Source organism: Chelon labrosus, assembly GCF_963514085.1.
Source record: "Chelon labrosus genome assembly, chromosome: 18".
Taxonomy (NCBI): Eukaryota; Metazoa; Chordata; class Actinopteri; order Mugiliformes; family Mugilidae; genus Chelon; species Chelon labrosus.
The window spans coordinates 9,440,668-9,467,837 of NC_140351.1; the positions used below are offsets into that span (position 1 = coordinate 9,440,668).

The window sequence follows — 27,170 nt, forward strand, 5'->3', positions numbered from 1 at the left end:
TGGGGATGATGTCACTGGGAAAGCTTTGCAGCTCGCATTGCTAGCAAGCAACCGTGGAGACTTAATCGCTTAATAGCTCCTGGAAACACTTGACAAGAAAGAAAGTTAAAAGCAACTGCGAGACAATCTTCAGGCACCATTATCCTGATAACATTTAGCTGCTGCCTTTTTAAAAGACTTTGAAGATGAGCAACAAGGCCCCATGACATGTTAGCATAATAAATACTGAGGTTAATTTCTTTAGAGGAGATTCTGTTGGTTGCAATAAAAGACCCTAATAAACATATTCTAGCCTGTATTGTGTCATCACCTTCTTGCCAAGCTTCCGTGTTTACCCTCCAGACTGACAGCACAAGGTTTGTGAACTCCACGTAATTGGGAAGATCTGCTTCTGAGATTCAAAAGTTTTCGCAGACGTTCTTTTGTCCAGTTAGCATATCTACACAAACCAGGTGTCATGGAGAACCAGCGGAGAAAGTAGAGCAGGCCTGGGTGCAGGAGCTGTCTTCCTGTTTATCCATGAAGGGATCCGCTCGGTGCCTGAGAGATAAGATAATCCTGCTTCTGCTGATGTGCATGTACCCCCCGTGCACTTTTGTGTGTGTGTGTGTGTGTGTAGGCAAACCCTTCTTGACCTCTGTCCCGACCAGAGGACCATTTTAGAGGCCACCTTTATCACCTTCCATCTGTAAGAATGCTTCATGCATAACACCTCAGTTGGTCCGTGTGCACCTTCTAAACAACATCCTGCATGACTGAGGCTGTGTTATGCTTCCGCGTAAATCACGTTGTTGCTTTATGCAGTTGCCGTGATCAACTGTGAACAATGCCGTAAAAAACTGTGCCAAATAAAATTACCTACTTGCGATGCAGAACTGATGCCGTCTGCCTCGCGCCTCACGGTGCCTTCAGACGGATGCGTGACAGAACATGTAGCTGAGATTTTTCAGATGGTGCACATAGCTTATGCAAAGGGCAGCCCACCACCGCTCGCAGATTTAATCAGTTCCCTCTGTGCAGCCCCCGATAAATCAGAAATCAAAGATTAATTGATAATCGTGAGGATTTTACGTGCAAATAACAAGCCGTCAGAGGATTCTGTAAAAATGTCAATGAAACGTGGCTCATGAGCTGCACATTCTGTGTGGCTTGTTCTCGTCATGAGGGGTGGTCACGTTGGGTCTGTCTTGCACCTGCGCCCCTGAGGTATGCCTGGTGGGTTTTGGTTGCACAAAAAACAAAACAAAAAAAAAACTGCTCCTCCCGTAATGGAAATAAAAGGCGCATAGGTTTCACCTGGCTGAAAAATGTGCACAAATGAATCCCAATTGTTTCCAAATAAAGCCTGGTTTCCATCACAACGATAAGGAAGTTCATCTACTGGGTGGAAAGAGTGGCAGTTTGAAATGTGGCCATATATGGTGGCTTTCAGAGTGACTGGCACATTTGTAATCATATGTCTTTGTAATAGGTCTCCCATTTTAGAAACAAAGTATTATAGCAAAGAATTGCAAAGTTTATGTTTTAGTCGTGTGAATCTTTAACATTCCCATGTTTGTTTGCTCACCAGTCTGGATCTTTTCGTGCAATAATACAAATCTACAACATCGGGCCTGGGTTTTGTCCCGCGAAGGCGCGAGTAGACTCCATCCCTGTCGAAATAATCATTAGCTAAACATTCTTCTTATCCTTGCTTCTTATCATCAGCTGCCAAGCAGGTCTGAGAAAATGCTCTCTCTTACTCTTTCTCACTCGCTGCCGTCTGCCTATTTCTCTCCTTTGTCTCCCTCCCTTTGTCAGTCCAAGGGCTTTTCTCTTTGAACCTTTTATGATGAAAGGTCAAGTGTAGGTCTGTTAACACCTGCGCATTATTCTCTGTGTGTGAGTGGGAGTTTGAGTAAGAGAGGGAGGGAAGGGGGGAGAGAGAGAGAGGGACAAGAGAGAGGGAGAGAGAGAGAGAGAGACTCCCTCCCCTTGCTCCCTCTCCAGCTCCACTTCCAGCTGTTGCTGCATTCCACTACACGTCGCAATTGGCTGAGGCCGCCGGCTTTTTTACGTCTGTGTACGTTTGGTGTGTGCGAGTGTGACACCGGGTTAAAAGTCTCTCTCAGGCATCCACAGGTTGCCCACGCTGCACAGGGAATGTATCTGCTGTCAGGATAAAAGGAGAAGCAGCGCAGTGTCTCTGGGAGCTTTGTCAGGCGAAATAATCCTCAGTCTTGGACCGCCTGCGACCTTCTCTGCACAATGACAGAAGTGGCCAGTCCCGCGTCAATGATGGTAAGCACATTTGCACACTGGGGAAAATGACAGAACTCACATTTTTACAATCCAAATGTTTAAGTTCTTTCACTGTGACCACTAACGGGCCTGTGAAGTCCACAGCTCGGTGAGCTCTTTTCAGTGCTTGCCTCAAAAGCTGTAACTTCATCCGGCTTTGACTGCAGATTTTGTTCTGGGCAAATTAAAAACAGGGAAAGTTTTGTTTGTTCCTGGGCGGCACAGGCCTATTGAAGTGTTACACGTGACTCCACTCACTGCAGATAAAAATATACACTAAAGAGATGAATACCAATCACAGAGGTTCAAAACAGAACATTATAGTAAATTTTAATTATATTATATAGTTATATTTTTAATTGCCTTGACCATTGCCCATGTTACCACATTACAAATATCACCACAAGTGTTGGCAGAGAGTGCACAGGTATGCTGTGAGGCAAATAGTAAAAAGCCAGACATGTGTATTGAAGGATTATGAATATTCTACATCTGACAGAAAAAATATATATATTTGTCAGTCAATCTAAACTGGTGCATCTATAATTTTACATGGATTCTCCACTAATGCATTTTTTTTAAGTTGCTGCAAATTCAAATGCTGTTTGTCAGCTACTAGATTTCTACCTCATGCTGAAAATATCTTGTGTATTACTTATGATTTACAGTATATCCACTGTGCAGAATGTGCATTGTGTTTTTGGACTGTAGAGGACTGAGGGAGCTACTGTCCAATGGCTGTTAAGATTTTTGGATTCCATGCGTAATGTTGATTTATCATTGTAAAGGCTTGGATTGTCATCAGCACAGCACAGGATCATATTATGTTTGGAGGCCAGTGGTGCAACTTGGGGAAACTTTTATTTTTTTTATTTTTTTGTTCCTCCATTAATCTCTTTTCCTTTTCGTCCATTTTTCTTGGTCTCACCGCACAGCCCATCTCCTCTTCTTCTTTTCCATCCAGCAGTCAGACAGTTCAGTCCATGAGTCAATAATGTGGATTACACCGTGTCCCTCTACCAAATCGCTGTCCCCCCTTGCCTTTCCTGTCATATCCGGCCCCTTGAAAAGCCAAACATCAGTTGATCCCCTGCATATGGCAGTTAAAGAAATCTGGGCTTTTCCACCGGCACACACGCCCACAACAGAAATTCAAGTTAGATTTCCTCCACTACTGAGTCAGCTGCAATAACAATGGACTTTCTTTCCTGTGAGGATCTTGCAGGTTTGATAAATGACAGAAAAAAAATCTAATCGGGGTGTGAGAGAGTTGGAGTGTTGCTGTGTTCTAGCAGCGGTTCAAGGTCAAGTTGTGTTAATCAGCTTTGAGAGTTTTTACCAAAACACACACACACAGGACAAATGCACGCTCGCACCCAGTGACATTGTAAGTGTTTCTTGCGTCCATGAGTATGTGCACAAAGAACATATTAATCTAATTAAAATCAAACTCTTGAACACGCACATACATTGTGGATTTAAGGGAAGGGAGGAAGATAACCCAATTTAGCCCCTCGAGTTGCTCCATAATAGGGACACTGAGAGAGGGACTCCGTATTAAACAGCATCTGCGATACAATGCTGGCTTTGTCAGGTGGGAGGAGGAGAGGGCAACGCTGGAATGCGAGGGGCGGGGGGCATGTTAGCGAGAGACGAAGGGATGGAGAAAGAGAAGAGAGAAACAGAACAAGGCAAAGCTCAGTAAAAAAATAAAAAAGCATTTTAAAACAAATAAGATAAAGGTAATCTGAGAGCTGAGGGTAAGTCATTCCCTTATGTTCTTCCCACCCTTAGTTGGTCCAGTTTGTACCTCGGCCCGCCGCCAACTTAACATAACCCTCCCTTTTCCTAAGGCTAAGGTAAGCTACCTCAATGAACATGCACAAAGGAAGCAAATAGCCATAACATTAAATATATGCATTAAAAGTAGTAAAGAACAATCCTGATGTTGTGTCTGTTGTGTGCTGAAGAAGATTTGTTATTGATGCAATTGCCTCAATGCAACCCTTATCTCAATAACCAAACCCCGTCCACAGTGCCAAGATGTAGGTATACACGTTTGCAAAACTCCCAGGCTAACAGTAAAATAACACTGTGCAGCTTCCTTTTTTTGAATAAAAGCAGACATACTGAAGCGTTCCCACTAGTGCGCCGAAGCATCTGTTCCAAATTAATAACATTAACAACAATCGAATTTGTCCTGAAATGCTGAAGGTAATCGAAACGGACGGAAAGACAAAACAGATGTAACGGAAATAACGAAAAGAGAAGGACCTCGGCGGAGAGAGGGAAGAGGACGAGATGAAAACAGTCTGAGAATGCTGGTTCCTTCATTTTGGATTTATGAGTTCTCTCTCTCTCTTCCATCGCTGTCTGTTTTTTTTCCCCCATCATCTCTCATTTCCATCTCTTTCTTTCTCTCTTCATTTCTGCCTTCAGATATTCTAGGGGCGACTCAGCTGTCCTACAGATGGGATCAAAGAGAGATCATGTGTGCTTTCTTGTTCTTGTGTCAGTGTGAGTTTAAGAGCATTGTGTATTTATGACGTCTTTCAAATATTTCAGGTCAAGTTTGGCTGTACTCTAGATTTAGTTTTAAACTTAGAAGTAAAACTAAGCCAGGGCTGGTCACTTAGGATATTTTCCTGTTGGTCAACTTTCCCATAGAAAGAATCATTTATCTTGGAAAACTTTCCAAGTATTTCATACCATTCAATTCCAGGAACTAGTTTGTGATGAAAGGTTAATGTTTGCAGCACTGGACTATCTTTAAACCAGACTGCATGTGCATTTAGTAGCCTATGACTTACACTGTACACCACAATGGTTACAAAATGTATTTCCAAGAGCACAAGAGCATTTTTCCTTTAGGTTAGAAGTTGTACCTGTTAATGTACTTTCAAACACAACATGAACCTTACACTGCATATTGATCCACTGACTGGAGACCTTAGTCTTTATCTCCACTCTGCACAATGGCAGATGATGCATAAACCATAGACTGTATATAAATATGGACAAAGCGTCCCCACGTCTTTGCATTGACCAACGTGAAGCTATTTTCCTGGGGATACAGGCAGCGGCATCTTGCGACTTTGGAGGCAGAGTCTGCGCTGTACGGTCCGAGAGTGTAGCCACGCGGAGCCACGATATCGATGACCCAACCACACTTTCGACAGATTCACTCAAGTTTTCGTTAAATTAATACTGCGCTCTGCTCTACCTCCACCAGTTACAAGGAAATGTTGGATTATTTTTTTTGGGACTGCTTTACAGAGTGGTTGGCATGCCAACTGGTAGTCGCAATTATGTCACATCCTGTTTCTATAGTGTCAAATAACTAAAACAAAACTTATCCAAAAAATAATTTGGCGTGTGTTTTAGTGTTTTAGTTTGGACCTCGTCCCATCCACTAACATAGCGGAGGTGGAGCTTATGACCTATACTGCAGCCAGCCACCAGGGGGAGCTCTACTTACTTTGGCTTCACTTTTGAGGAGTAGTTCGTCTTTATACAGTTTATGGCATACACCAATACACCTGTCAAATATTAAACAGGTATCTCATTACCACCCATCTGATGGCTGTAAGTCAAGTTCTTAATCTGATAAATCCTTTATACGTTATTGACTAGTAACTTGATCTGTCTGCTGTTTAGTGTTCGGCAGGTGACTAAAACTCATTTCAACACACCTATTTTGATGAAATCCCCAAATCACAGTTGAAAGAAGAGATGAGGGGTGCTGCAGACAGTCAGATGATAATTTGGGGTTTGTTGCTTCAAGCATATCTATATATAAGCTATATTCAAGCACATTTCACAAGTGAGTTATTACTTTGTTTTCCATTTGCATTACAGATTGACATAATAGTCAGACGACTCTTGGTATAGCCACAGACAACAATGATGCACAAGTCTAATAGAGCCTTGGCTTCCCTGTTGGCGCATAGCTTTATGTTTGGTGATTTATTTTTTTCAAGGCTGTTTACATATGTTTTTAATGCCAGTTGCTGCATCTGTTTTTTCCCCCAATCAACACACACTTAGCTCTGGAGCAGTCGCTGTAAACTTCTGCCTTTTAAGGTTTTCCGCTTGTGCTCGAAAAGTACTTACTTTGAAATGGGAATTTATCAAGAGCCAAACAGTTTAGTCTATAATTTTAACTTAACTACAGTCAGTTACATGAACTTTGAAGAGGTTCCTGCAGTCCAAAAACATGCATCAAACTGCAGCATTAAATGCAGAGGTATTTACGGTACACCATACTATTTATATACTTAAGCTCTCAAGCCTAGAGGGTCTAATAGCAAGTTTGATCTAAACTTAAATCTAAAACTGCAAGGAGCCTGAAGATGAAATGGGTGAAGTGTAGATATCTATCACATGGCTGCTTTGCTGTAACCAGAGCAAACAAGACTTGTCTTGGCCTGCCTAGGCAGGAGCTCACCTGGTGAAAGAGGGTGAAGGAGGGCAGTAGGAAGAACATAAACAACAGAGAGACAATGGAGAGGAACAATGACGCAGAAGAAAAGAGCATATTTTCGTGAGAGGGGAGAGAGTCAGGGGCCACAAAAAGAGGAGAGAAATGTTTTTCGTTCAAAAGTGTCCTCCTTAAACTTTGAAATTTGTCTGACCTCTGTAAAAATCTGTCCAGCTGATGTTTCCATCACACACGGCGTGTTTGCTTTGTCTACACCAGCGAGGGTAAAATAAAAAAAAATAAAAAATCAGTGGAATGTGGAGCCCATATCTTACTATGATAGCAAAAGAGCTGATGTGTGGCTTTATTTGTGGATGTTCGTGTGTGCATAGGGGCTGTGAGGGTGGCTGAAATACGAGTGTGTGTGTGTGTGTTTGAGAGGGAGGTTGGTTGTTCAAAGGGTGTCAAAGCTGAGAGGGAAGTGACCTCAGAAAGGAAACTGGCGCTGAATTAAAGGAAGCGGCACAGAGCTGGGTTTGCGTTTCCTTTCCTGGTGATTGGAAGAAAGAAGGGAAAAAAGAAAACAGTGACAGGATGACAGCACATGGAAGGGAGATGCACAGAAAAGACAGAAGACAGCAACGGGACAGTACATTTTAGAGTCTGAAAAACAAATGAGGAAATATAAAAGAAAGGAAGGAAACACTTTGGACAATAAAACGCAGCTACGTGAGATGACCAATTTAGATTATTAAAAGACTGTTATGGGATGATATGGATGAGAGGGAGGACAATAAAGAGAGAGGAGAGGAGGAGAAGGAAGGAAATGGTGGAAAGCTAGATGTGGTTGTGGTGGTTTCCCATATGCTGTAATCATCCCTGCTTTGGCGAGAAGCTTTTCACTCATCCGTCTGAGTGCGTGTGCATATGTTTGTGTCTTTGATTGTGTGCGAACACACAAATGGTAGCAAGACTGTTTTTGCTCTTGCATTGAATTGCAGGGTGAGTGCCGGGATTGTCCTTGGCACGGGATCAGGGTGTGTTTACCGAAACACACACACACACACTTTCATGGCCTTTTCTGATTTCGTTTCCTTTCATCTCGCTCAGCCTGTCTGTTGTCTGCGTAACTGTATCATTGCTTCCTACATACTCCCAGACTTTCTGTAGCATTTTGACTCGATATTATCTTTATTTAAATTGTCATAAATAAGAATATTCTGCATTTTCTTAGATTAAAAACGTGAAGAATTATCCTTTAGAAACCATGGATATTAACCCAACAATTTATCAAGGAATCATGATCTCAAGCGTTGAGTAGATACATCGATTAGCCGCAACATTAAAACCACTGACAGGAGAAGTAAACAACATTTACCATCTTGTGACAACACAATGTTCTGCTTGGAAAGCACACACCTAGACCAGACCAGGCACCCCCACCCCATAGCAATGATGGCAGCAGCCTGACAGAGACACACACACAAAAAAAGTTTAGGAACAACTCAAAGAACAGCACAAGATGTTGACCTGGCCTCCAAATTCACAAGATCCCAAACTGTATCTGTGGGATGATCCACAGAGAACCCCTCCCCCCAATCCAAAGCCCCCCCACTAACAACACCACAGGACACCCTCAGAAGGCCCATGTCCATTCTCTGATGAGTCACAACCGTTTTGGAGGCACAAGGGAGACCTACATATTATTAGGATTATTAATGTTATGCCTGATCGGTGTATATAACTAATGAATATAGCTATCCCGTGGTTCTGCTATCCGTTCGATTAAAATCAAACCCAAATATTTTATATTCAAGTAACTTCTGTACCTCGTCCACACAAGCCCAAGCTTTGGCCTCATACGTTGCTCTCTCTTTCTTATAACCTCTCACATCCAGTGCAGTGTGATGGCAGAGCTGCGCCGACACGTCGTTGGAAGTCTGTTTTCATGGAACATTTCAATTAATTCTTCCCATTGCAATAAAAGCTTTTGTGCGTGTGTGCATGCGTGTCTGTTCCCTCTCAAGTGGTATTTTCCCCTTGGAACACTTTCAGAGGGAGAGTTACTCTCATGTGGCTGCTGGGTATGCCATGATATGAGCTTTTTTTCTTCTTCTTCTTTTGCATGTGCAGGAATCTGAGATGATGTTCCAGCCAGAGTCAGATCAGATATCTCCAGTTGAACCCAAGGTGAGAGCATCCGCGCACCTACACATAATCATACCAATTATGTGATTCATTAATTAATCATGATGCTGGATTTCATGAAATTGCTATGACTGATGCTTGTAGTCTCCGCCCCTGGACCTGATCGACACAGGGAAGGGGCTGAAGGTCCAGACTGCGACGCCTCACCTGGTCAGCCTGGGCAGTGGGAGGCTGAGTGTGGCTATCACCCTGCTGCCGCTGAAAGAAGGTAACACACACGACATATAGAAACATATACTCCACGGGGTCGGATTACCAGGTCATGCGGTGGCCATCCATCTTCACATACAGTACGGCACATCAAGGATGTACGCGGATCACTAGATCTTGAAATGTAATTTTCCACCGGTCACGTAGATCTGTGACCTGAAGTGAAACCAGATCTTCACAGTCCCCTTTCTTTGCTTTGCTTCGCTCCCTTCCCCTGCTCTCCCTTCTCTTTTGCGCTTCATTTCTATGGTTACACAAGAGATGAGGTGGGGGTGGGGCAGAGGGAACGCAATACTTTATGATGGGCTGCAGCAAAGGCAGGACAATGCTTTGCTAACAAGGTGCAACACAAACTGAATGAACAGTTAAAATCAGCTCATATGTGCAAATATGTACACAATCAGGATGAAGCTGGTTGAGTATTTATAGTAAATTACAGTTTCTCTATCATCAGCCGTCCACAGGTGTTGTGTAATCCTTCCTCCTACTCAGCTCGGCCACAGGTGCCACAGCTTCATTACTATTCTAGTTAGCAGCAGGCCTAACACACGGCAGAGACGCGAGCCAAGCAAAGACAGGGAGATCGACAACACGATAAAGTGAGAGGCACGCTTGAACAACTGATAATTATTCAGTACTAGCCCCTGCAGACCGAATAATTAAAGCTGACTGACATTAGATTATAGGCTTTAACAGCGGTGACTCTCACACACTTGCGACATTGACATGGATCACAAAGCTCTCATTATATTACTGGTGCGCAGAGACAGAGACACTTTTTGTTTGCCCTCCTTTTTTTGCCATGAGAACAGTGCAATAAGAAATTATGTGACTGCACTGGTAAAATTCATTATTTATTCATTCATTCGTGCCTTAAACACTCTTTCTTTCGATCGATTAAAAGTTATGTTGCTCCATTGCCTTACCACACACTTTCTCAGTCTCTGAGCTCGTTGTGCCGTTCCACGTCAGTGAGGAATTCCAGCAATGTGAACACGATATTTCATGAAAACTGAAGGTCTTTTTTATATCCTGTAAGTCTCTGTGCAAGAATAATGAGTTTAAATTAATTTATTCATTTCATTTCACCCTTTTTAAAGAATGGATAACAAGCCACTTACACTGATCAGGCATAACATCATATATATAATTTACCATCTTGTGACAATACAGTGTTCTGCTGGGAAACTTTTAGACCTGGCATTCATTCGTGTGGATGTTACTTAGACATGTAGCACCCACCTAGACCAGACCAGGCACCCCCACCCCATAGCAATGACACTCCTTGATGGCAGCAGCCATCCCCAGCAGGGTGCAGCCTGACACAGGAACAACTCAAAAACGGATTAGGAACAACTATTAAAAAAAAAAAAAAAACATGAAAAACAGCACAAGGTGTTGACCTGGCCTCCAAATTCACTAGATCCCAAACTGATCGAGTATCTGTAGGATGCAATGGAACAAGCCTGATCCACAGAGTGCACCCTGTTGCCAGAAGGCCCATGTCCATTCTCTGATGAGTCAGAACTGTTTTGGAGGCACAAGGGAGACCAACACAATATTAGGAAGGTAGTCATAATGTTATGCCTGATTGGTGTATATGACATATATTCAGGCATCTGTTTTTAATTCAACTTTCAGTTCTACTGAGCTACATGGAGCTACACGATAACTAGCACACTCTCAGTGCCTAGTTATAATACTATGGGCTTTCTTTTTTCCCACTGATATCAAAGTGGATATCTTGATGTTCCAGGTGTGACCCGTATAGGCAGAGAGGATGCTCCAATTCCTCAAGATATCACAATCCAGGGCCCTGGCATTGAGGCAGAACACTGTCTCATCTTCAATGAAGGTTGGTGTCAGATCACTTTCTATGAAATGACTTCATAATGTTATCACTGAAACAGTTTTCTGGTGTTTTCTGAACTGGCAAGTGTATCTTATGAAAGGGCCTATGACTCCTGCTTTAACCAACAAGATTTGAATCTTAGTTTAGTGTATAACTTTAAAATATAACTTCTGTTAAAACGGCTTAATCCACTGAAAACAAATGCGGTAGAAAAGTGAGATTACATTTGTCGAACTCCGAAATGATAAGTGCAAAGAACAATCCACAGACTAGAATTCTAATGCAAATTAAATCTCTGTTTTTATACAAAGATCTATTTAGAACCAACTCCATGATTATTTGTGAACATCCTTTTCTTATTCTCTAAATCTCATTGACCCTAATCTGAGCCCATAAATACCACTTCCTTACTTAAGTGATTTTCTTCCCGTTTTAAGAGGATTATTGTGGCAAAACTGCAACAGAATGAAATGTAATTACCTTAATACACTTGAATATTCTTCAAATCCTAAAAGTCCAATCTAAGAAAGGGGGAAAAAAATTAATGTTTACTGAGTGAAGTTGCGCTGGATAACTGTCAGAACACATACAATGAATCTGGTGGTTGAAAGAAAAGAGTCTTTGAAGAGATGGGAAGGAAATGAGTGATTGATTGCACTCTTAATTGTATTTGTGCTGCTGGGTGGCACATTTTCTATAATTATAACCTTTCAGGCCAAAACCCTTTAAATGACAGAGTGATTTTACGAGCATGTTACGATTAACAAAGAATAAGGAGGCATCTTCCAACAGGGAAATACAGTGGACTGAATGTACTGACCCAGACTCTCTCCTCATTATCTATATAACAGGAGGGGTTGTGACCCTAGACCCCTGCGGTCACCTCTGCAGTCTGGATGGAGTCCAGGTCACTGTGCCTACGCCACTCACTCAGGGTAAGAGTCAAACACAATACAGTTCATTAGGTACACCAGTGGAAATAAATGCCATTCCAGTGTGACAGTCCTGCACAAGACCTTGCTGTTAAGCTGGATTGAATAAAACATAAAAGTGTTTCTGTTATTTAGCCTGCAGCCTGTAACCCCTCCAAAATGAAAACACAGTTGAATCAACAGCTCTCTCTCAGTTACTTGAAACAAATTCTAAACTCCATAACCTTCACGAATCTAAGATTTAGTGCAGGACTGTTGTATTAGAAAGCATTCATTTTCACTAGTGTACATAATGAACTGTGTAGGTCACTCTGTTCTCAGAAAAGCCCAGTCACACAGTCTCCTGCTCAGACACATGCATCCGTGCTTTGAGACATTGCCACCTACTGGTTAACAGTGGTACGGAGGCTGAATGAAAGTTGACTTTATTGCTCACAGAGTACATACTTTCTGTATTTCATAACTTGTGTTTGTGTGTGTGCGCAAAACGGAGAGTTTGTGGTTTGGTTAACTTGCATTCCTGTCCATGTGTGCATGAGTCATATGGGCACAGTTAACGTTCTGCTGACGATCTGCATGGAAACGGCGGGGTGTACTGTACCATATGTTTCTAGGCTATGTGCGTAACATTACATAAAAAGTATAGTCCGGTGTGTGTGTGAGTGTGTGTGTTTGTGTGTGTACCACTGGTTTGGTTTAATTTGTGGTTTGGAACAGCTAGCTGCAACAATGAGTCACAGCTTCCAGCAGCTATAGTGCATACACAACTCTTAAGAGTATGTCTCAAAAACACACTAACATACTTATTTCTCTTCTTATCTTGCTGTCCATCGCTGCCCACGTGCCCATGTCTTTTTTTCGTCCACCAGTGTCTTAATCTGTTTATCTCTTCTCCGCCTTCCCTCTCTCTTCTTCTCACTCGTCCCAATTTCCCAGGATTTTCTCAGCTGCAGGGTTCTCTCAGTTTCACTTTTCTTTTTTTTTTTGCCTTTCCACTGTTTTCCTTCCTTCTCCCTTCGCTCTCCTATTTCATAGACCACGCAGCACGCTGACTTGTCCGTCCCTTCTATTTACACTTATCTCCTTTTCATTGTGTCCTGTGTGGTCTGGCCATTTTTAGTTAAATATTGACAAGCCTATTTATCTTCCTGCTGTGCCTGGCTGATTCAAATATTGACATCATCCCGGTGTGTCCACACACACGAGGCAAGGGCATTGTAAAGAAGCACCGGTGGGGAAAAGGACAGAAAAGGCACAAGGGGGGTTAAAAAAAAAAAAAAAAACAAGAAGTCAAAAGGGCATGGTTTGGAAAGTTACGGAGAAAGAGAAAGGAAAGGGAGAGAATCTTTTCGGGATACCCACTGGCTTCAGATGCTCTGGGCTGAATTAGCCTAACCACACACAGACACACGCATGCACACTGCAGGGCAGTCTGGAGATGATTAGCTATGTTTAGGAAATGATCTGTTCTGTATTTGGGAATTCGGCGCTTGACCTGGAATCACATCAGCTTCACCGCTCACTCACTGGAACAGCTGGAAGACACTTGTAGAGTAGTAATATGCTCACATGGCGGTGACGACAAAAGAAACACATTGACGAGGAGCCGGTACACCTTTAACTGTTATTTCTAATGTAATGGATTCAGGCAGTTGACATTAAAAGATATATTTCTATATCAAATTTATAAATTGAAGCATTTTAACTCAATCTACCACTGTTCACACTGCCTGAATGGAATCCAAACTGTTTTACTGTTTTATAAAATCTTCTTTAACAACTAAAAAGACAGGGCATGGGTTTTCTTTTTTCTTTTTTACTTATTTGCTCTTCAACATTACCTTTCTCAGTCAAATTCTCCCATTTTGTTTTTAGCCAATCAGACAAGAGTCATAAATCTCTTTTCTGTGTCTTGCGCCACTGTTGCTTTTTTTTAGAAGTCAAATGCATCCCTAATTGTTTTTATTGTAATGGAGCCGCCAGGTTTAAGAGGTCAGTCTCTAAATATTGGCTGGTTTAGGGTTACTTACAACAGTAAAAGGTATTTCAAAGAAAAAAGGAGGAAAATAGGTATGTAGACAAAGAAGCCGAGGGGGCGTGCACCAAATACCTCACCGTCGAACTGCATTTGAACCAACGACAAATTGAAGAGGGGGTTGGTGTATTACGCTCTTACTTTACATGCGGTTTTTTAATCGCTTACAGACGTTTGTTTTATCCTTTAGTAGTCGCATTTGGTGTCATAAACCCTCATCTGGTAAATATTGTCAGTGTTTAAACCAATTTAATCTTGGACTTCATCCCCCCTTTTTTTGCTGAAATGTGGTACAGTCCCGGAGTCAGTCTCGTGGATGGTAAATCAGTGAACTTTCTTCCACACGGAGTCAAGACGGCTGAGGAGGCGTAGCGTTGTAGAGGAGGGAGGCAGAAAACAAACACAGAGACCGAGAGTAGATATAGTTTGTTTGTTTGTTTGTTTGACCTTTTAAGAATTAGTTATTTTAATTTTGTCTTGAAAATTCACCAGAACTTAAAAGAAATAATACTCTTGTCGTGATAAGTGCTCAACTGAATGGGACTCAAAAGGTCTGTAACGGTTTTCTATCTGTTTTATTTTTTATTTTTTTGCAAAATAACGTTATATTTACTCTGGTATTGTTTTCACTTTTCCCAACTTCACTGAACTACATTTAAATACTACAATACTGTTTAGTATCATTTTATTTACAATAAAATACTGCTGTTCTGCGACGCAGGTTTGAGATATTTGGCATGGAAACAGTGACTAGCTTCCTACTATCTATATCTATCTCTCTGTCAATCTATTTTAAATCAGGATTAAAAAATCTAAATATGCTCATACTCATTTGTAATTATAATCTTTTCCATGCTGGCCGGGCCTATGCTTCTTCATGTATGTGCTGAGGATGATCTGTATGATGTGTTTCATAAACTCTCATTCACTCTGATGCCTGATGATGATGGCTGCTCCTTCCTCCATCATGAACTCACTTTCCTCAGTCTAGCCTAAAATGCTCTTTGAACCCCGGCCCATCCAATGTTCCCACTCTTACATTTTCACCTTATCTCCAATCGGTCTGTTTGCATCGAGGGTATTGACTTACTTATTTCACACTTAAATAAGCAGAGCAGGCTGCTTTTACCTGCCAGGATAAACAGCATTTGCTCAATGGCTGGGATTAACATCACTTCTGATTTGCTGCAAAAGATGCCCCTTCAGATATGAATGCAATAATGCAATTTTCTATCTTTGCTTTTGTTTGTTTGGCAATGTTGAAAATATGCTCTTGGCACACGCCTCATTATTGCAGCAGGATCAACAGTTTAAATCAGTCCAATCCAAGTGGTGGAAGTTAAATTGCAGCCACATTCTGCTTGCCTGTCGCTTCTAGCATGCTGCCTGCACTTTTATTTTGATGTAAATAACCTTTGTATTCGTGCCTCGGGGTCATAATTTAGCCGGCAAGTTCACAGACTAGAGTGAGTGCACATGACAAAGAGAACTAGCCTGCGGTTATGAAGCCAGACTCAGTGGTCAGGATACCTGACACCTGAAAACAAAACCTGCTTCATTGTCCTGCATGTTATTGTCTTTCTTCTGCCAGCCTGTAGCACATTTGGGGGTTCTGTCTTTTATCAGTCTTACATTATAAAACAGACAAAAGGGAAACATGTTGTTTGATCAGCTTGTACCTTTTTTTTTCTAACTTCTATATTTCTGATTAGAAATAGATTAGATGTTGTTAGTAGGTTTAATATCCGGGCCTATATTGAGGCAGGGTGGATTGATCCTTTGTGGATACGTTTTGAGAGCAAAGAGAAGATATATCTACAAAGCTGGTTAAGAGCCAAATTCTGCCTGGGAATGTGTGAATGACTGAACCGATCTACACTAACTCCTTTGAGAAAGACCAGTTTGTTTTTTCACAGTGTTACTTCTAGATCCTTGTGCCCCAGAGAGGGTTAATTTGTGGTTTTGAGGCCAATTTGCACTCCCACTGGGGCCTGTGTTTGTATGCATCATTTCATGCATGAATAAATCAAGTTTTAACTTTAGCACCATGCACCTTTTGAAGACAGAAGCTGGCAGTTTTTACTCTTTGCTACAAACGGGTGATCATTTTTCCCGACTTCTCTTTGAGTCTTTAGAGTATAATTACACTGCACGTCCGTCCTCTGCAAGCACCAGGTAACTGAGTTTCGTCCGTGCACATGCTTGACATGGGATCACTGTAATTGGTTTATTTTTCATTCTAGCTTAATGGTCTCAATTTGGCAATTCCTCCACTTATGTTAACCAAATACAGAAACATATTCGAGTTTCCCCTCCCATAACATTGTGGCGAGAGTGTAGATCTACGTTGGGACAGAAATTGGCTCCAGACACACAGCTCCTACATCTGTGTCCTCAAAGACTCTGAGGTCTGACTTTGTAGATCGCAAACTTTAAATTATCCTATAAATGTATATATGGGCTAATTTCAAGTTTTGTTGTTTTTTTGGGGGGGTCTGTGCATATGTGTGCGGTGCTGCGTGCAGTTTTTGACGTGGGAGGCAAACTCAATTTGCTAGTAAACAAGGCAACACGTGAATGAGATTAAATTAGTTTTGTTGCAGGCAGTTTGTCTTTGTATGGGAAGAGGTAGGTGGGCGTGTTTTTTCAAGTTATTTAGGACACCGGGCTTAAATTAAGTTTGTGTACAAGCAGTTATCATTGGATTGTTTGTTTGCTTTTATCACAGATTTTAGAAGCACCGTAAAAGCAAAGGCTGTTTTAGGTGTCTGAAAGAGAGAGGAATTTATCGAAACCCATCAGAAGAATTTCTTAATTTTTGTTTCTTCTTTCTTCACATACACACACACGCGGCGATTAATTTATGTTGGTGGTACAACGGAGGAGAGGATTAGCTCGTAGTTATTTGTTAGCTAAGTCCTTGGGAGGAAATTAGAAAGAGGGGAGGGCTGGGGGCTCTGAACAAATCAGGCCGTCACACTTTACCATCCACTTTAAAGGTGGCACATGGTGAGGCTATTGAGGGGTAGGAAATTAGATTTTTACAAGACCTGACTGCTGCCTGTGTGTGTGTGTGTGTGTGCATGTGCAGTTAATGCTAAATACTGAGAGGTGCTGTGATTCATTAGGCAAACGCTGTTACAGGACATGTTCCCACACACACACACACACACACACACACACACACACACACACACACACAGATAACACAGCATTTCAAACACTTTTATTAGTCATGTCTGGCAGCGAGGAACACATATTATTAGATGTTGCTCACACTCTCTGACAAGGTGACTTATGTGTCTGTTTACTGTATGTGAGCTTCTGTCCTTTTTTCCCCCCCGCATCTTTTGATCGTTCTGTCGCAATGCCGATTCCTCGCAGTTTGCGTCAAAGCCTGCAAGGTTGTGTTTATATAAATTTGGATTTGAGAAGTTCACAGTCCAGCTGTGTAGACTAAACATTTTTCACACTGTTTTCACGTGTGCGCACCACCACCCACCACCACCGCAATCAGGTCTCCTCCTGTGCTGAGGATTGCAGCTGTAAAGACAAAAAAAAACAATCTGCTCTCGAGGCGCTCTAAAGGTACCGTCTAGACAGATATGACTTGACTGATAGGACTCTGAACTATAACCTTAAATTAGGCTACCGACACAACTTTTTAGCTTGAGGTGTTCATGAATCTGGACACGAGGTTGAGAGTGAGAAAGAAAGGGGCAAAAAAAAAAAGACGAGAGAAAGGAAAAGAAAGAAAAACAATTTTGACGTTTTTCCATTCAGTCTTTTTCCATTCGCCCTCTCGTTATCCCCTCTCTTGCCTCAGTGGTTGTGTCTGACTTCAGTCCCAAGGAATCTGATGTAACTGTAATGGCACTATTAAGGAGGTGCTTTTTTAGCCTTTTAAACATATGCTGTGGGGGTTTTGCTGTAAGGCTTATCCGAACTTTCTATCCCCGAAAAATGGAGGCTGAAAGAACAAAGAGAAAGTAGAAGCTGCTTGTGAGAAAACGAGGTTCGTTTACCGGCATGTCTTGTGAGTTTTATCCGTCCTTCCTGTTAGCCACTCCAAATTGTGCATGCGTTTTCATTTCTTTTTCTTTTTTTTCTCTATATTTTCCCTGCGTAAGACCACTTCTATGAGTGTCAGCAGTGCCGTGTCTCTCTCTGTTGCTGTCTGAAGTATTTGGACAGCTGTTGCTGGCTGTGTGTATTGCAGAGGTTGTGACCCTGACATCTTGTTTAATACCTGGCCCTCTCAGCCTAATTGATGGCCAGAGCAAACACTGTGGTGGGGGAATGGCTAGCTGCGTCTGGCTGTGAATAAATATTCCAGGCTCATGCTAATTTCAAGAGATTCTGACTCAAATGCCAAGATTTATTGGACAACATTTACTTTTTAACCCATCTAAATTACTCTGTAGAGTCCTAAGCCGGTTAATCTTGAGTTGGATCTGAAATTTTACCTTGTTTGTTTGTGTTTCCTCTTCAGGTTATTCCCTGTGTCTGGGTAAGTCCTATTTCTTCCGGTTCAACCATCCTGAGGAGGCCAGCAGAATGAAGAGCATGCTTCCGCAGAAGAGCCCAGTGTCCGCCTTAGCCTACAACACAGGTACCAACCCCATCCCTGACCCTGAACTGAACTCGGACCCTTTGAACCCCCTTTTTTTTTTTTTGCTTCTTGCCATCTCCTGGGGCATTTTCCTCCATGCTTAGCTACCTGTCACTTCTTCATCTGCTGCGCGATAGGCAGAAAGACAGGGGTTAGGGTGGGGGTCCATTCCAGCCCTATCATATGTCTTATGCCAAACACACAAACTTACTGTCACACATATGCTCAACCTTGAAATTCAAAGCATATTGGAATGTTTTTGTCATCTGGTACCCCTCCGTTGCCATGGCGATACAGCTGGACTCTGACGTCTCCTAAGTGATTGATCGGGTTGCGAGCAAGGTGTGTCTGTGTGTGTCTCCATATTCCTAGGAATTCTTGCTCTTTAAACCCTTAGACACGAGGAATGTTCTCCTCTCCCCCTTAGCTTATCTGGTGTTTTAATGCATCTCTCTCTCTCACACACACACACTTGGCAGAATTGTTAATATGTGCAGCCACAATCTTAACCGTTATCCTCCAGATTGCCAAGACTCAAACTCTGACATGTGCACCTTAACTGTGGACTCCCACTCAAAGCAGGGAGTAGCAGGGCATGGAGGAAAATAATCACAATTGAAGAGCGTTGATGCACGCCAGGCCTCTAGTATAAATCTGCCCATGTATGGACACAAACACCCTGCATGTGTGTGTCTGTGTGTGTGTGTGTGTGTGCTAGATCTTATGATGTCTTTCATGTTCTGCCCCGGTTCTCTCCACCATGTAAGGTTTAGCATTTTCTCACACAGGCTTATGTTCAGCTATGACGTTAACGTTTTTGCTGCTCTAGTTCCTCTTGCAAAACTACTCGGCTAATCCAAAGTGGTGGAAAATTCACACTTTTGCTTAAATTCCTCAACTCTTGTGTGCTCTCTTGGCCTTTTTTTTTTACTTATGGTACATACACGGTTGTATTTCTCTCAGATGGGCCCGCAGTTGTCAGTTGTACGAAAGCCTCTGTGTGTGTGGCAGTTAAACAGTGGGTGGTCTAAGCTTCAACGTTGTAATAGCTCCTTTTCCACATAAAGCCGCAGATGAATTTTCTCACATGGTGCTTCACCCTAAGTATTTTCACCTGCACGTCTAATGAAGGGATGTTTACCGCTTGCTTTTTGGAATCCTGCACAGAAAACAGAACGAGAGGCAACGATTGCGCGTCTGCTGATCCCAGCAATATTTTTACTTTTATTTTTTTTTATTTTTTTGGAGCAAATGATCATTTTTGGCTGATATTTCTTTGTCAAATTTAGCAGGAAGGAAGTTAAAACCAACTCAGTTGAGGTCTGGAAAAAGACCCCCTCACTCTGCTGAAGCAGCCTTAAATAAAAGGCTTTAGGAAGGGCGGTGGGCCTCTTGGGAGTATTCCAGAATATTTTGTGGTCTTTTTCATTTACCAAAATCCTGTACTAAGGGACTGAACTGTTTGCCTTGGATGTAATGGATGGGTTTTGTGTGAGTGTGCATTAGTAGGCAGTGGTTGTGTGTGTGTGCGTGCGTGTGAGTAAAGTCCTGTTCTGTGGGATTTGCTGCCAGTTGTAGATTGTTTGGTTTGGGTTTGTTCTGCCAAGGGCCCCATTTATGAATAGCTGCAGCTCCAGGTACACATGCAACCTCCCTCTCTCTCTTCTGTCTCCATTTATAACCATTTGCACCCCCCACCCTCCACCCTTCTTTTCTTTTTTCTAATCTTTTTCAGTTTTCTAACTAATAATAGAAATGTAATGTCCTTGCATCTTCATTTCTTAGTCATTGTTTTATTTTCTATATGCAGACTGTTTTCCCTTATTCTCCATGTTATAATGTTCACCTCTATAACTGTGTATGCGTTTCCATTTTGTCTCTTTGCCCTTCTAGATTACCTGAAGTTCAGCAGTGACTATAGCCATGCAGTGGTGGGTGGCACCAGCAGTGCTAGGGGCATGCGATCGGCCTCTGAGCTTCGGGACTTGATGGACACCCTGCAACGCAAGAAAATTGCCCTGGAAAACAGTCTGAGAGCCAACGGGAATGCTAGCCCTTCCTACTTTAGTGTGACACAGGTCAGCTATCATTTAGTGTGGTTATCCTGGATGTCTGTTTCAGCCTAAACAAGGCTAGCAGAGGTTTACTTATTAACGACAAATCCAAACACAGCTAATCAGGGGTTACCATTATCCTGGGCAATATTGCAATGTTTAACATACAACAAAATTTACTTATTAACATTAATCTACTAAAGTCCTACCTTATCTGTATATGGCTCACTCTTTGTTTACTTCTGACTAATAAAACTGACTATTAAAACTGTTATATTAAAACTGACTATTAAAAGTCAATATTTCCTATTGTGACATGTTTTTATCCTTTCTGTGTCTCAGTCTCCCCCCACCTCACCTGTGTCCAGTCTTGCCACATCTTCATCAGCCTACCAGGAACAGGCAAGGCGTTTCTATGGCTCAGATCGTCCCCCTGTGTCTTTGAAGTCTGCTTCCCCTCTTTCCCCTGGAAGACGATCTGACCCTTCCTCTTCACTGGCATCCCGCACTTTAGCTGGCCGGAATCAGGAAAACATTGGCATCGGTGATAGCCGGCGACTGCACAACCCGGGCTCCTCTCCTTTACTGTCCATGTGGAATGGTGGAGGTTCTTCCAATTCTGTTGCTGGGAGCGATTGCTCCCTCCTCTCTCTACCTCCCTCCTCCTCATCCCGCACTCCATCGGCAGGGGGTGCAGCCAGCATGCCGTCAAGCCCCCGTCTAGGACGCCGCAGTTATGGGAGCAAAGAGCCACCACCCAGCAGTCGAACCAGAAAATACTCAGCGGGTTCACTGAGTGGGATGACGGCAGGAGGACACAGTCGCTCGCTGCCACGTCTCTGTCCCTCACCATCTCACCAAGATAACGGCAACGGAGGGTTGACCTTGTCAACTCTGCCTCCACGACGGTCTGATGTTGCAGGGGGTTACAAATTTAGCAAAGACCATTACAACAACAGTCAGAATGCCAGCCCTGACCTCAACCACAACTCTAGTAGCTCCAGCCAACAATCTTTAAACAGGAATCAGATCCAGACTGCAACTCAGGGTGAAGGTGTTGTGTGTATCTCCCTCTCCTCCCCTAAGGGCATGCCTTCCACCAACCACTCCACCTCTCCCATAACCGCCCCACCAGATGTGACAATACCGTCCAAATCAGGGGGCTCCTCTTCTCCACGTGTTGCCAAAAAACTCAGCTTGACTGCCACTAACTCACTGGGCACCGTCAACTCCACGAGTTCCAACTCTCCAGAACCAGAACGGTTAGCCAACCATGGACTCTCCTCAGGGATACAGACCTCTTTGGGGGGGAGAGAGAGTCGAGGTGTCGGCCAAGAACTCAAAGACGCCCCGGGGCAGGGATTTGGACAGAGGAGGTCTTCGTTTGGGAAGGCGGGACTGGAACCTGGGATTGGTTTGGGGGAGAGGAGGCAGTCGTTTGGAAAGGCAGGTCTGACCCCACCAGGGGGCTTCAGGGAAAGAAGAGGGAGCATCAGCTCTCTGAGTGGGAAGGAAGAATTGACAGACTACCACCAACGACAAAAAGAGGAGAGACTCCGTGAGCAGGAAGTGGAGAGACTGGTGAGTTTAAGTTTCTGAAATAGTTTTGCCATGTTCTCCAGTATTTGCTCATTGACTTATTTGATTTACAGCAGATTATTTCCACTCATAACAAATGATATAAGTAGAGATGTTAACTTGTAAATCAGTTAATCTTACAGATAAATCAACAGCTGACAAGTGTGTTGCTCTAAAGATAAAAATAGAAAAGTTTGATATTATTTTGCACTTGCATACAAACACATACAAGAAATTGAGTGAGTGAAGGAATGTTTCCATTCAGGGTAACCTATTCCTTGGCCCCTCAAACATACTCTCCCAGAGAACTTAACATGCAGACACACACACATAGTGAGGTTCACCACTCAACAGATGCTTATGGCAGTTAGCCCATACTAACATGGCTATTCTTAACCCTGTGCTTGTATATGTGCGGTGCGTATTTATGTCAGTCATCTGAACGTCCTCCCAGTGTGGTTGGTACTGCTGAAGAGCCACAGCACACATCAGTCAGATGTGGGTTAGAGAAACCAAGAAGATTACAGACTTGTAGCGTAGCAGGTGGATAAATGGGCAGATGCTCAGCATATAATGACAAGTGGAATGACCCCACTATCCCTCTTTCTTTATATGTCTTTCTTTCACACAGCTATAATCTGCTCGGTGTCCCTTTAACTGTGAGAAATAGTTTCCTGAATACCATACAAACAAAACTATGTTTCATAAGCCTGACTGTGGCTTTTAGCTTGATGGTGGTATGATAGGCCTGCATCTCGTGTTTTTAGTAGAGAGCCAAGTTGCCCTTTGGCCGATATTAAGATGTAACATTTATTTTAACTCTGAAAGGTTATTGCTTTAGTTTTAGTTTGTGTCCTTATTGAAGTATGCAGTCAAATTTGGTGAATCAAACACTGATTTAAGTTCCTATAATTACTTACGGGAATTAATTCTGAATATGATTTTGAAAATAAATATTAAAATGATGAACTGATATTCAAAGTCTTGGTGAGATACATCGATCAGACACAACACTAGAACCACTGACAGGAGAAGTAAATAACATTGACCATCTTGTGACAGTGCAACGTTCTGCTGGGAAACATTTGGACCTGGCATTCGTGTGTGGATGTTACTTAGACATGTACCAGCCACCTAGACCAGACCAGGCACCCTCACCCCATAGCAATGACACTACTTCATGGCAGCAGCCAGGCGCACACACCAAAACGGTTTAGGAAGAACTCAAAAAAACATGCAAAAGAGTACAACCTGGCCTCCTTCACTCAACCCCAAACTGATCATGTATCTGTAGGAGGCACTGGAACAAGCCTGAGCCACAGAGGCCCCTCCCCTCAACCCATAGCACCCAAATGCCCCCACTTACAACATTCTGTTGCCAGACACCACAGAACACCCTCAGAAGGCCCATGTCCATTCTCTGATGAGTCACAACTGTTTTGGGGGCACAAGAGAGACCTGCACAATATTAGGAAGGTGGTCATAATGTCATGCCTGATCGGTGTACGTGCTGGACACTTGAAGCACACCACTTGTGACATCTCACTCTGCTGCTCAAGCTTAAGGAAAGCATCGCTCGTTGCCTTGTGTTTGTCTGCCATCTAGTGGACATTTAGCATCCTATAATTATGCTTAAGTGTTATGTTGGCTGTGTGCTGCTTAAATAGCTGTTACGGACTAATGGAAGTAAAACGCACAAATAATCCAGAGCAAGATTACACAGTTGAGTTTAGATAACTGTATTCAATCAACCCATGTTTACAAGGCGGCTTTTAGCAGAGTAGCTTGTCTAATTTGTGTAAATATTCACAAAATTAAAAAGATATTAGGACCGTAATGTTTGTTCCTTATAACAGAACTGAAAAGAAGTCATGATGAATAAAGGAAGAAAGGATGAAAGGAAGAGTGAAAGAAATGTTTATCTTAACTCGAAACTAACAAAACGTTTCCATTTTTTTTTTATTTCATCACAGTGTGATAGTGAGATCGGAATAATTCCAGTGCTTCTCTTTTTGTCCGCTAAAGCATCAACTCATAATGCCCCACTTCTTTCCTCTCTTTCTCTCTTACACTTTTCCTACCTTTGGTTTTCTTTCTGTTTTTCTGTCCATCTTTAATTTTCAACACTGTCCTTGTTCTTTCAGTCTCTCTCTCTCTTCCCCTCTCTCTCTCTCTGCCTTTCTCTAGTTGACATCTGATTACTACAGTGGCTCTACAGAGGCTTGCATCTATTAGAACAGAGCAAGGTGACAAACTGACACAGGCTTGTTTTGTATCAGCTCCTGGTTCACATTACTCATCATTACGAAGGGAGTGTTTGTTTGTGTGCACTCATACATGCATTACAAAGATTATTTGTTCCGTAATCAATGATTGCGATTATTCACTTAAATAAAATACTTTTTTTTATAAATTCTAAATAATTGGTTAAATCGTAAACGCATAGTACGTCTCTCTTCAGGCTTTCTAAACAGGCAGATGACTAAGTCAGGACTTTCACAGTCGAACTTCACCTGGTCCAGATTCCTTCCTAGTGCACATTTCCCTGGAAAGTGTCCTGTTTCCTGAGTGGCTGTACACACAGACGCATTCCTGTTTTTGGTGTCATGGCCTGTTTGCATGCACACTTCCGATCTTGGTTGACAGCTGTCCACCTTCTCATTAGCTCACTCATTCTCTCTCTCTCTCACACACACACACCTTTCCCACTTCCCCTCCATTTTCCCCCTCTCTCTGTATCTAATATTACTTGCACCGGATTACTGCGTGGCTCATGTATTTCTCCCCTCTAGGGAAGTTACTACTCAACCTATAAGGGGGCATTTTGGCTCCCAGCAGCCTCCATAGCTCCTCTCTTAAAGCAGTGTTCAGGCAGGCAGACCAGTGGAAAGGAGAACTCTTCCACAAGCGGAAATAATCTTTATATACACAATTTATACTATTTTCAGTTCATAAGAAAAGAAAGTTTACAAGAAAGAATGGCTCTGAGTACCAAGTAAATGACTGTGGACTAAGAAAGAAGATTTTAACTATAGGGATTGACTTCTGCAATGCTTCCCCAGGTAATCTGAGCTCTGGAAACTTGATTTTATGATATCTTAAATGCTGAGCTGCTGTGACTGTGATAAGAATTTAATATAACTTTAGCTAATGTCTGAAATTATTGGGTTTTTACCGTGTTTGTGTAAAACTCTATGCATTGTGGCTATGCAAAAGGTAGTGTTCTGCTTTTTATAGCTACCCTTTTTAAATAACCTGTCCTGGGCAACAGCATCAGAGCATTAATAAGATAGGGATAAAGACTGCTGCATGCGCACGTACTTTAACTCATGCACATGGATGTGTCTTTTTGTGTCTGTGTGTGGTCTTTCCAGGAGCGACAGCGTCTTGAGACCATTTTGTCTCTGTGTTCTGAACTGGGCCGGTCTGAACGGGATGGAGGTGGCGCGGCCACGAGTCCAACCTCAGCGGTCGCGGACCTTCAGAAAATCAACCAGGAGCTTCAGAAGCTACAACTGAACGACGACGACGACGATGACGACACACCCTCCGTCTTTTCGGACTCTTCAGCTGTCAATGGAACCGTGGGGAATGGGCACATGAACTCCCCCGGATCGGAGAATGGTTACTATGACGATGATCTACAGGTACGACGGAGGCGCAGCAGTGGTCACCGCGACAACAGGGCGGAATCACCTGCTGTGAGCCTGCGCAGCTTTGCACCGTCACCTTCTCAGCGTGCACTGAGGACAAATGAGGTATAAGACATAGGACGCTTATTTGAATGCTTGTTTTAGACGATGCATTTCTACTTAACATGCACGCATGGAGTGCCGTTTATTCAAGGAAAATATAAAGAGAAGTGTGAATAACAACACTGTGACAAATGATAGATATCATTTCATCTTCTGTACGAGAGGAGTGTAAGACCGCTAAAGGAGCACCTTTGACTTTTGTCGGCTTCTTAAATTATTAATCAGGATTAATGCGGGAAGTGTTTAAGCTCCACATTCTTTCTGGAAAACATGAGAGTAATAAAGATCACTACTCTTAATACTTGAAAGGTATTGACACAAACACCCTTCACATACACAGAACGGAGATATATTTACAGCCCCTTTATTAGATTAGAGCAGTGTTACCATCTGGAACTGGCAGCTGTGTGCTGGTGTCTGCCCACTGGAATATATTTGTTTTATAGGCTTCATTGCAGCACCACATAAAAAGGATATAATATTTAGCTGATTTAGATTTTTCTGTTAATAATCCAGCGATGAACAAGTAGAAGCATTTCATAAACTATCCTATTATTACTGAAATTGTGACATCTACTTCTATTGCAACTAATTACTGTGCAAAAACTTCACCATTTTACCGGGGTTAAACCAGCTACGTTGATGATGTTGTTGCCAGGCTCTAGATGATGCAGCTCATCGCCGCGGACAGGAAATGATGCCGTCAGAGGAGGAAGTGAGGCGTGTGGAAGAGGAGAGGATCCAAGTGCTGAACAACATGGAGGAGCTGGAGCAAAAGATCAAAGAGCTGGACAACCAAATGGAGGAATCTGCCCGAGAGGTATAGAGACATGATATTCATCTTAGCAGTTGAGAGAACAGTTCTACTTTCAATCTAGTGATTCTCGATTGATGCTGTTGGGAAGAAATAAGTCTAAACTTGTGTGTTGTGTCTCAAAGGTGGAGGTCGAGCGGGCTCTAGTTGAGGCTGAGCAGGAGTCAGAGGTAGCTGCTCTCCAGCAGGAAAAAGATGCTTTGGAGGCACTTCACAGCAAGATGACTGACCTAGAGACCAAGTCCCAGCAGGAAAAAGAAAAGGTATTTAATAGCCAAATACAGTGGCACAAAAAGAGCATAAGGTGTTTGAGGATGCATCCTGTGAACATGGTTTCAATTTAAATCGTGAACCCTGAGATGCTGGTAAGTTGCATGATTGGAGAAGGGGAGAAATATGCTGTAAATAATAATATAAATA

At 42.6% G+C, this 27,170-nt stretch overlaps 1 protein-coding gene across 4 annotated transcripts in view; it reads left to right on the plus strand.

The window, feature by feature from the left end:
* The first annotated feature begins 1,889 nt into the window (after window positions 1–1,889).
* Window positions 1,890–27,170, plus strand: part of phldb2b (pleckstrin homology-like domain, family B, member 2b) — a 38,112-nt gene continuing 12,831 nt past the window's right edge. For 3 of the 4 annotated variants that reach the window (XM_084566110.1, XM_084566112.1, XM_084566111.1), the window contains exons 1-11: window positions 1,890–2,280; window positions 8,834–8,890; window positions 8,993–9,116; window positions 10,875–10,973; window positions 11,822–11,905; window positions 18,430–18,549; window positions 20,443–20,627; window positions 20,946–22,184; window positions 25,556–25,939; window positions 26,595–26,756; window positions 26,876–27,013. In XM_084566110.1, the coding sequence (XP_084422236.1) occupies window positions 2,248–2,280; window positions 8,834–8,890; window positions 8,993–9,116; window positions 10,875–10,973; window positions 11,822–11,905; window positions 18,430–18,549; window positions 20,443–20,627; window positions 20,946–22,184; window positions 25,556–25,939; window positions 26,595–26,756; window positions 26,876–27,013 (2,625 nt within the window). In that variant the 5' untranslated portion in view covers window positions 1,890–2,247. Of the gene's footprint in view, window positions 2,281–8,833; window positions 8,891–8,992; window positions 9,117–10,874; window positions 10,974–11,821; window positions 11,906–13,271; window positions 14,489–18,429; window positions 18,550–20,442; window positions 20,628–20,945; window positions 22,185–25,555; window positions 25,940–26,594; window positions 26,757–26,875; window positions 27,014–27,170 lie in introns of those variants that run through there. The other variant, XM_084566113.1, reaches the window with a different exon arrangement.